Raw genomic sequence first — 11,078 nt, 5'->3', positions numbered from 1 at the left:
CTGATGCTGGGAAAGATTGAAGGCGGGAGGAGAAGGAGATGACAGAGGATGAGATGGTTGGATGGCATCTCCGACTCAATGGACATGAGTTTGAGTAAACTCTGGGAGCTGGTGACGGGCTGGGAGGCCTGATGTGCTGCAGTCCATTTGGTCGCAAAGAGTTGGACACCACTGAGCGACTGAACTGAACTGAACTGAACCTCAAATACAGATAAACCCAAATAACTTTCAAGTAAAAATCAAGAAATCAAAGATGTAACTCCCATTCATATATTTTCTGAGTTTTAAAAAATAATTATTTGTTTCTTCGCCCACACTGGGTCTTAGTTGTAGCACATGGGATCTTAAGTTGCCGCATATGAGCTCCTAGTTGTGTCATGTAGGGTCTAGTTCCCTGACTGGGGATTGAACCCAGACCCCCTGCATTGGGAGCACAGAGTCTTAGCCACTGGACCACCAGGGAAATCCTTCTGATTTTTTTTTTTACATTTTATTTGTAAGTAATTATAGATTCACAGGAAGTTGAAACAGTAGTAGAGAAGTGCCAGACACCCTTCACCCAGCATCCCAGTGGCAACTGTAGCATGTAGGGGGTCGATGTTGGCACAGTCCACAGACTTCATTCAGATTTCACCAAAAAAGTGATTTCTTTTTTAAACAAATTTTCTTAATTACTAACATAGCTATGTTACAGAAAATAGAGAAAAATGATTCTTGGTTCACTGTCCTGTGTGGCCACTATAAGCATTAGTGTTCCTTTCCTTCCAGTCTTTTGTGTACTTTTAGCATAAATGGAAAGCATCATTTATGCACCATGTTATAACCTGACTTACAATGTTTTAAATAAACATTTTTCTTCATAACCTAGTCTTTATCCTTGTAAATGGCCATATAATATTTCAAATGAATATGCCATATTTTCCTTCATTGCTACCCTATTACTAGACAGATTGTTGCAGTTTTACTCTACAGTGATTTTGTAACAAACAGCTTTATTTAACAACTTCCATATTTTGGAGTCCTCCTCTAGGGACTTTCTTGGTGGCTCAGACAGTAAAGAATCTGCCTGCAATGCAGGAGACCCAGGTTCAATCCCTGGGTCCAGAAGGTCCCCTGGAGAAGGGAATGGCAACCCACTCCGGTATTCTTGCCTGGAGAATCCCATGGAGAGAGAACCCTGGCAGGCTACAGTCCGTGAGATCACAAAGAGTCAGACACGACTGAGCAACTAACACTCCAGAGTTTAACACCCAAGGGTATGAACATTTCAGTGACTCTTGATATAAAATGCCAGATTACTTTGCAAAAGCACTGTCTCTCATTTCCACGCCACTGCCATCTTAAACTGTTGCCAGAAGCAGATGGGGTCAGTTCTTTAATTGTCACTCATTTAATGATTTAAGAATGATACGGGTTTTTGTAAAGTTGTAGTTTCTAGTTACTTGGAAAGTTGATGATTTTTTTTTTCTCTTGACTGGTGATACTCTTTATTTTGTGACTTGGCTGTTCAAAATCTTTGCCCTATTATCTGTATGGTGTTTTACTTAACTGATTTATAAGAATTCTTTATCTAATGAAAATCTTAACCTTTAATCTGTTAACTGTGCTGCAAGTATTTCTTCATTGTTTTACCTGTTAATTTGGTTTATCATTCAAATACTGTATATATGGAAATGTTAACTTTTTATGAAACCAAATCTGTCCATCTTTTTTTTTTCCTTCTCACTTTCAAAAGTCAGTATACTCCAGAGATGCAATAAGTTACTATATTCAACTCTTTTCTTCCACTTTTTCCATGGTTTGATTTTTTTTTTAATTTATACTGCTAGATGGTATAATATGCAAGTTAAAGGGATTTTTCCTGACATTTTCTGTTTATCTGAATAATCTGTGTCATGACCCTTCCTTACTTATTTCAAAGTCTCTTATTCCTATAGATGAATGTATTAAATACAGTGAGTTAGAATGTGTGGTCTGCTCTCAGCCAGATGACCTCTCCAGCCCTGTTTCCTCTTTGCTTCCACCAGATCATGACCAACACGGGGAAGGCGAGGCGGAGGGGGACAGCTGGCGTGCAGTGGGGTGGCCCGGAGCCCCTGCGCCGGCCTGTCACCCCCGGCGGCCACAGGACCGGGTACCCAGCGTAAGTCCGGGCTAAAGGAGGCAGGGATTTATTTTTCCTAAGCTTTGTTTTGATGAACTGCAGTGAAAGATGTACGTATTTAAGAAGTCAAAATAAAATGTTCATACTATAAAGCATTTCTCTCTTTATTATTCATCTTTGGGGGATTTTTTGAAAGGACAGAGGTCAAGTCTCCCTCTTCCCCCCCATGTTTCTCAGGGTCTCCAAGGCACTTACAGCCTTTATCTAGGAGAAGCCTGGTGTTGGCCAGTGTTGATTCTGAAGGAAAGGACCAGAAAGGGGCAAGATGTCTACCCAGAGAGGACTCTCAGTCTTTTCTGCAGCCTCTCACCGCAGTACCAGGCCCTTTGTTGGGAAGGAGTGTCACAGTTTAAAATGCCACCAGCCTTTTTTTCTAGATGATTTTTTAAAAGAACTATATGCAGTTTTGGCTGCCAAGCCTGTATTCATTCTTGATAGCCTTGCTCCAACCCTGTTTATATAAACAAATCTAGTCTGGTTACCCAAAGCCTCTGGTCTCCCTGAGAACCCGAGGACCAGACCCCTGTGGACTCTTGGGGAGCCTTAGGCCAGGCAGTCCAGCTTGGGCCTCTTCGGAGGTCTGGGTGACCTCTTCACCTTTCTAGAGAGAACACTGGAGATAAACAGGTGCACAAAAAGGGGGCTATGGAGAGCAGGCAAAAACCTACATTTGTTCATGCAACAATTATTGGCCGTTCAGTTCAGTCGCTCAGTCCTGTCTGACTTTCGCAACCCCATGGACTGCAGCATGCCAAGACTCCTTGTCCATCACCAACTCCCGGAGTCCACCCAAACCCATGTCCATTGAGTCAGTGACGCCATCCAACCATCTCATCCTCTGTCGTCCCCTTCTCCTCTCACCTTCAATCTTTCCCAGCATCAGGGTCTTTTCCTGTGAGTCAGCTCTTCGCATGAGGTGGCCAAAGTATTGGAGTTTCAGCTTCAGCATCAGTCCTTCCAGTGAATGTTCAGGACTGATGTCCTTTAGGATGGACTGGTTGGATCTCCTTGCAGTCCAAGGGACTCTCAAGAGTCTTCTCCAACACCACAGTTCAAAAGCATCAATTCTTCAGCACTCAGCTTTCTTTATAGTCCAACTCTCACATCCATACATGACCACAGGACAAACCATAGCCTTGACTAGATGGACCTTTGTTGACAAAATAATGTCTCTGCTTTTTAATATGCTGTCTAGGTTGGTCATAACTTTCCTTCCAAGGAGTAAGCATCTTTTAATTTCATGGCTGCAATCACCATCTGCAGTGATTTTGGAGCCCAGAAAAATAAAGTCAAGCCACTGTTTCCACTGTTTCCCCATCTATTTGCCATGAAGTGATGGGACTGGATGCCATGATCTTTGTTTTCTGAATGTTGAACTTTAAGCCAACTTTTTCACTCTCTTTGAATTATTGGCCCTAAAATATTTCAAATGAATATGATATATTTTGCTTCATTATCCCCTATAGCCGAGCAGTTTGCTTGTTTCCAGGTTTGCTTTATAGGCATTTGTAACAAACAACCAGGCACCAGGGCTACAGCAGCAGACAGAACGCAGAAGCACCTGCCCTGTTAGATCTGGGTGCATGAATGCTGAGGGACGCCAGAGACCCTGCACCCAGACCCGGGGAGTTTGCCCGTCCAGGACCTGACCTGTGAATATTTCAGGGCCCATGCTGTGGATCAGTGCTGAGATCTGTTTGATTTGACTTCACAACTAGTTACCATGTGCTTCATATTTCAGGGCTTTTATTTTTCATTATTAATGTCTAAACTAATATGCGTTTTTCTCTTTAACCTACAACCAATATTTTTTAACCTACAGAAAAGTTGAAAGAATTATTAACAATAAAGAGCTTCCAGCTGTTAGCATTCTGCAATAAATGTGCTCTCTTGCTTACTCACTCTCTTGGTCTCGTTCTGTGCATAAAATATAATTTACACACATACACATTTTCTTTTTGCTGAGTTGAAAGCAGGTGGCATAGTTTCAGCCCACATCTCCAAAGAATAAGAATATCCTTTTATTTAACCACATGAAAGTGAATGTCAATCAGTCGTGTCTGACTCTTGGTGACCCCATGGACTATACAGTCCATGGAATTCTCCAGGCTGGAATATTGGAGTGGGTAGCCATTCCCTTCTCCAGGAGATCTTCCCAACTCATGAATCAAACCAGGGTCTCCTGCATTGCAGGTGGATTCTTTACCAGCTGAGCTACCAGGGAAGCCCATAATTTTTAACCATATAGTCACACCCTAAAAAGTTAACATTAATTTAAAAATATGAGCATATAAATATTCCCTAATTGTCCCCCAAATATCATTTATATCTAAGAAGTTTTGTACTCGACCTTTTGATTCAGACCATAGCCAAGTATCAACTATGAGTAGATCCAGTTTATAAATATAATATCTTTTTGAATGGAAGAAGTAAGAGGAACTAATAAAATTCATCTTGTTTGAAATGGGAAAGAGGACACTGAATTATCATTTAAAAAAATTTTTTTAAGTTACTAAAACCCTGGCTTTACAGAGAGGCAACAATAACCTATGCATATTTAATCAGGAAGGAGGGCAAAGATAATCTAATAAATACAAGATCCAACCAATGGGCACAGTGAATTGGGTCAAATGTTCTACCTTATAGAGAGGAAAAAGAGGACATTCTTCCCTGTCTGGGGAGCACACATGGTGTTCCCCTGACTTGTCGAAGTGTTCCCTGCAAGGAATGAGAGCCCTTCATTTTCCTGAAATTCCCCGACCAGGAGTCGAACCTGTACCCCCTGCATTGGAAGGGTGGAGTCCTAACCACTGGACCACCAGGGAAGTCCCTGAACCTTCTGATTCTAACGAAGCCATTGCCCCATAACCAACTCCATCCGTTAGGCCAATTTAACGAACATTTATAACACTTCTGTGTGCCAATTGCCCAGTTCATTTCAGTTGCTTAGTTGTGTCTTGACTCTTTTCAACCCCATGGACTGCAGTACACCCGGCTTCCCTGTCCATCACCAACTCCCAGAGCTTACTCAAACTCATGTCCATTGAGTCGGTGATGCCATCCAACCATCCCATCCTCTGTCATCCCCTTCTCTTCCCGCCTTCAATTTTTCCCAGCATCAGGGTCTTTTCAAATGAGTCAGTTCTTCACATCAAGTGGCCAAAGTATTAAGAGTTTCAGCTTCAGCATCAGTCCTTTCAATGAATATTCAGGACTGATTTCCTTTAGGAAAGTTGCTAGAGGTGCAAAAATAAACAATGTGGTCCCTGCCCTCAGGAGCACACAGAGCAAGCTACCTAGTAGGGAAGAGAGACAGTGCTCATAATTTGTAATTTGCTAAGTAGGTGATGGCAGAGCATAGGGGTTCCCCTCAGGCAGGCAGCACAAGGGTAAGACTCAGGATCTTCAGATCGCCTCTTTAAAAAGATTACATGAGTCTCCATTTCCAACCAGTGTCCTCTGATAACCTAGTGATGCCAGATGTGTAGATAAAGCAAGAGTCTTAGTGACAATATGCATTACACGCATTCCAGACACTAGTACTTTAGCAGTCAGTAATCCCATTCCTAGGGTTTTACACTGAGATAATCAGATACATACATGCACACAACAGGAGTTACTGTTTTACTAAATGTCCAAAGAAGGAGGCTGGTTAAATTATTATCCACACAAAATGTATTGAGAATAACATTTTAGAAGAATATTTAATAAATGGGAAGAGCCTCACAAGACGCTACTAAGTGAAAAAGCAAATTATGAAACTGTGGATCTAACCTGCTGGCCAAATATAGCAATCCTAAGTTTTGAGTTTGGTTTTTTGTTTGTTTGTGTTTTTTTTAGGAGTATATTTGCTCTTTTAAAAGAAGATACCAAAATAAAAGAAGATATCAAATGTTAATAGGAGTCATGTCTAGGTATTGGGAGGACAGGGCAATCTGTTTTCTATGTTTTCCTGATTTCTCGTGATAAATGCTGGTTTTAAAATCAAGAAAAGAAAGGTTGAAAATAACAACTACAGTCGCCCCTGTGCAATGCAGGACTCTCCATCACCCTGCATCTGACGGCGCCTCCCAACCCCCTCCCCAAGGCCTGTCCCCAGGCTCCGTGTCTCCTGGGCTCCCTTCCCTTCTGGCCCTCTGGCTACTTCCCTGGGCCATCCTCCTTTCTTTGAAGCCCACATGGTCTGGCAGTGACTTCCTCAAGTTAACGCTGCCACAGTCACACCCATGACCTCCTAGACCCTGCTGACCACCCTCCTGGGAGCTTTCGAACTTCTGCCCTGTGGCCGCTGTGTGCTGGTCCCCCAATTCTCCGCCCTCTTCCTCCTAAAACACTGTTGTGCAGGCCCCGTCCTGTGTTGAGGTCCCCATCCCATCCTGCTGGTCCTCTGGTTTCCATTACACGCTGCTCACACCCAAATCTCCCACTCCAGCCCACTCTTGCCCCCAGAGCTACGTGTGTCCCCACATCACCCCCAGATCAGTACCTCTCAGGTGAACACCCCTGTCTTCTGAGCCCCCTGCTTCAGAGAACGGAGTTAATACTCCCAGACACAGAGCCAGGATCCCACCCCAGGGTGCCCAGCCACCCCTTCTCCTGGCTCTGGCACCTCCTCTCTGCCCTCCTGAGCCAGCTCCTTCTCCCCAGCCTGGGCAGAGCCTCCAAACCATTCTGCCTGCCACAGTCCGCCCTCCAGGACCATAGACACAGTGATCCTTCTAGCACATCATCATGGAATCTCATTTCTGCTTCTTCTATTTCCTTTAGGGTGTGCATGCCCAGTCGCTCTGTCATATCTGACTCTTTGTGACTCCATAGACTGTAGCCCACCAGGCTCCTCTGTCCATGGGATTTCCCAGGAAAGAATACTAGAGCAGGTAGCCATTTCCTCCTCCAGGGAATCTTCCTGACCCAAGGATCGAACCTCTGGTTCCTGCATTCCCAGGCAGATTCTTTACCTCTGAACTACTTGGGAACCCCTCTTTCAAGATCAAACTATTCAAACCCTGGCCGATCAGGTCCTTCTTAGTTGACACCCTCCAATCTCCACCCTCAGAGTCACATGCTCCCCAGGACACTATGTACCCTCTGGCCTGCATTTTTCAGGTGCCCTAAATCTCTCTGTAACAAAGCAGTATAAATATATGCTTTCTTTTTGCCTCCTCTTGCTTCATCTTACTTGTTCATGGTGCTACCTCTGCTGGGAAATGTTCCCTCTTCGGCCCCCTGGCAAACCCCAGCCCAGAGATCAGAACTGACTGAGTCACACACACACACACACCGATACACACATACACTCATACATACACTACATATACACACATACACACACACACACACATACATATACACAGGTACATACACACACACATATACTCACACACATACATATACATAGAAATACATACACATTCACACACACAAGCTTTTCTGCCCTGCAGGGCAGTTAGGTGTCTGCTTATCTTTGCTGCTGGAACTGACATTCAAGAACAGCTGTTTCATGGGGTACCACTCTGGGCAGAGTGGGGACAGGCCTGCCATGGTATGTCCCCACCAAGCCCTTGCTGAGAGCAGGTGGCTCGTGTCTCCTCGTAGATGGAATGCGAGTACCGAGCTGCTGTGTGCACGCTGCAGAACCCTCCCGGGATCTGCTGTGAAGGTATCCTGCTTCTCTCTGATGTGCTTGCCCAGGCCACCACCTCTTGCAGGCGCCCAGCGCACGTCTGCTGGGTGGACCAGTCTCCACCGACCCAGGTGGCAGCGTTAGACATGACACACACCATTATAGTGTTCCAGAGAACAAGTTCTTCCCCACTCCTGTGCCTAGTAACTCTTGTTGTCAGGGCTATGACACATCCCATCTTTTCTGACTGATTTCATCCCTGCACTAATCTGCTTCATCCTTGGAGGAAAGCCCAGAAGATTGATACTTTAATTAAATTGTTTGGTTGAAATGTTATGTCCTCGTATCACCCAAAGTCAATAGATCCAACTCTGTGTTAGAAAAATAATAGCCATGTTTAAAATGTGTAAGCGCTCACATGAGTGAGGCAAGGGGCACTTCCTATTTCTTAAAGACATCCAATATCTGCTAATACTAGCTTAACATAAGGCATTCAGGTGCTTCCACTTCCTGTATTTGTTTGTGATGCTACACAGTAGTCGGCAGTCAGATATCTCCTCTCTGTATTGATTGCTGCTTTTCATTTTTTCCTCCAGGCTGGAAGATCATCTCAGTTCTCCCCAGATGGCCCAGCATGCCAGAAATGGCTGCCTCCTGTCCCTGCCAAACACCCACACTCCAGTCTGCAGGGGGGGCAAACCTGCTGCTCCTGAGTCTTGCCCTTCCTTTTCATGTAAGAAAACTGGCAGCATGTGGGGGGGCAGCTCCAGAACTGGGGACAGCTCTGGGACTGGGGGCAGCTCTGGGCCTGGTGATGCCCAGGATTTTATGAAACTGCAGCAGTTCCAAACCCTGGAAGGCCTCAGCCTCACACCTGCTCTTGAAAAGCCCTCTGATCTCAACCATTACCCCCTGTCACAGAGGTTCACAGGCATGTGACCCCACAGCCAGACCTGACCATGGGCTTTTCCTCCAGACTCCCTTCTCTCAGAGCACTGTGTCCAGTGCTCCCCTCTGCAAGCTATTTGAGCAAGATTTCTGACTGGGGAAGCCACGTTTAAATGTGAGACTTTGAAGTAGAACTCTCCGAACAATGTAGATCCTTGACCAAAACTCTGGTGACCCAGCTCTATCGCTGAGGTGGTCAGCCACACGGTAGAAGGCTGAACAGAGTTAGAAATGTGCAGCCAGGAGCAAAAGCTAGTGTGGGATCCAAACACATTTTTTAAAATAATTGTATTCATTTATTTTTGGCTGTGCTGGGTTTTCCTCTAGTTGGGGCGAGTAGAGGCTGCTCTCAGTGGCAGTGCGCGGGCTTCTCACTGGAGCGGCTCCTCTGGTTGCAGAGCACGGACTCAAGTGCTGGCAGTTTCAGCAGATGCAGCACATGGGCTCAGTAGTTGCGGCTCCCCAGCTCTAGTGTGCTTAGTCGAGCAGTTGTGTTGTGTCCGACTCTCTGAGACCCCAAGTAGCCTGCCAGGCTCTTCTGTCCGTGAGGATTCTCCAGACAAGAATACTGGGTTGGGTTGCCGTGCCCTCCTCTAAGGGATCTTCCCAACCCAGGGATCGAACCCAGGTCTCCTGCAGTGCAGGCGGATCCCTTACCATCTGAGCCACCAGGGCTCACCAGAGCACAGGCTTAATAGTTGTGGTGCACGGGCTTAGATTCTCAGGCGTCATGTGGGATCTTCCCGGATCAGAGGTCGAACCTGTGTCTTCTGCATTGGCAGGCAGATTCTTTACCACTGAGCCACCAGGGAAGCTCTCCAGAGAGCTTCTAGTTGAGCTCACTAGAGACTGATGGGGAATAAAAGTATTTTTTATATGCTAGAAAAATATATATATATGCTTTGAATTAGAAATGTACAAAGTTTTTTTTTTTTTAATTTTCAAGAGGAAATTAAAAGGATATGAACAGATCAGATAAGACTCCAATTTCTCCATTCAAAAAGGAAAAACAACAAGAGGAGCAGGTCAGATTCCAGTATGAGAAACATCTGTGAGCTTTTCTAATCTGCTCTGAATTGGATTCAAATGCGTCTGATCCCTGATTCAGAGCAGTAGACCTGTCACAGAGTCGGAAGAAAGCCAGGCTGTTTGGTTACCCTGGGAAAGGGTCTCTTGATTACAGCAGTTTTAGAGGGTTGCTTTTTTATGCCAGCTTTGATCATTTGTTATTTTACATGTGTTTTGCTAGAGCTCCAAACATTAATATGCCTTCTTTAAAAGATGGTTAGCTCAGTCGTTTACCTAGAGATTTCTGCTGCCAGGGTGGAGGTTTTAGGTGGTCTACTGATTTTTGCCAATTTGACCTAATGTTGTTGAGTTAAAAATGATTTCAAACTCTATAGGGCTGGCCTTCCCAGGTGGTGCAGAGGTAAAGAACCTGCCCGCCAATGCAGGAGACTCAGGAGACTCAGGAGACGTAGGTTCAATCCCTGGATCAGGAAGATGCCCTGGAATAGGAAATGGAATAGGAAATAATCGCTCCAGTGTTCTTGCCTGGAAAATCCCATGGACAGAGGAGCCTGGCGGGCTACAGTCCATGGGGTCTCTAAGAGTTGGGCACGACTGAACACAGCACCACTCTTCCAAAGAGTTGCATTTAGGCTAATTTATTTATCAGTAACATCCTTGTTTTACCCAAATTGCCACCAAGGTGACCCTCTGTCTTGCATTGATTCTAAGTGTGGCCTTATCTTTTAGGAAGATTTGGCGTGGTATTACCTGTAGGGTAGAGTCACTGGAGGTTGTCAAGGGTGGAGGAAGCTGAGTGGTGGCTGATGTTGCTGGTGATGTAGACGTTATTATTTTCAAGAACAATTACTTTTGACCCTGGCAAATTCTGGTTCCTTGCTTGAAAACGGTGGGCACCCACCAGGGCACTCATGTCTGGGATCACCAGCCCTTCCCAGTGCTTCTCCCTGGGGAGGCAGCAGCTACTCACCTGCCCTGCTAGATGGGCCACCTGGAGCCATGCTACCGCTGCACCCAGGAGCCTGCTCTGAGCACTGAGGCCATACTTTTCAGTCCCATCCTCTACCTACTCTCATTCACTCAGGCCTGGCTGGGAGCCCACCTGCTGCCCTCCTGCCTCAGTGGACTCCCCTACACTGACCCCCAGTCCATCCTCACTCCCCCTGCCAGATACCAGGCATATTAATCACTTCCCCCACCCGCAGAGGCTTCCCAGGTATTGCTAGTGGTAAAGAACCTGCCTGCCAATGCAGGAGACCCAGGTTTGATCCCTGGGTCAGGAAAATCCCCTGGAGAAGGAAATGGCAACCCACT

General features: G+C 45.5%; 1 protein-coding gene and 1 non-coding gene across 7 annotated transcripts in view; one reads left to right on the top strand and one right to left on the bottom strand.

Annotated features, from left to right (window-relative positions):
- Positions 1-11,078, top strand: part of ARMC9 (armadillo repeat containing 9) — a 180,668-nt gene that overhangs the window by 152,881 nt on the left and 16,709 nt on the right. For 5 of the 6 annotated variants that reach the window (XM_010836969.1, XM_010836968.1, XM_010836965.1 and 2 more), the window contains exons 21-22: positions 2,028-2,143; positions 8,384-8,520. In XM_010836969.1, coding sequence (XP_010835271.1) covers positions 2,028-2,143; positions 8,384-8,520 — 253 coding nt within the window. The remainder of the gene's footprint in view (positions 1-2,027; positions 2,144-8,383; positions 8,521-11,078) is intronic. The other variant, XM_010836971.1, reaches the window with a different exon arrangement.
- On the bottom strand, positions 391-463 carry TRNAG-CCC. Its single transcript has one exon. It is a non-coding gene; the product is annotated as a tRNA-Gly (tRNA).

This window comes from Bison bison, unplaced genomic scaffold (assembly GCF_000754665.1).
Source record: "Bison bison bison isolate TAMUID 2011002044 unplaced genomic scaffold, Bison_UMD1.0 scf7180017864068, whole genome shotgun sequence".
Classification (NCBI taxonomy): Eukaryota; Metazoa; Chordata; class Mammalia; order Artiodactyla; family Bovidae; genus Bison; species Bison bison.
The sequence above is the reverse complement of the archived record's forward strand: the minus strand, read 5'-3'. Positions and strand labels throughout refer to the sequence as shown.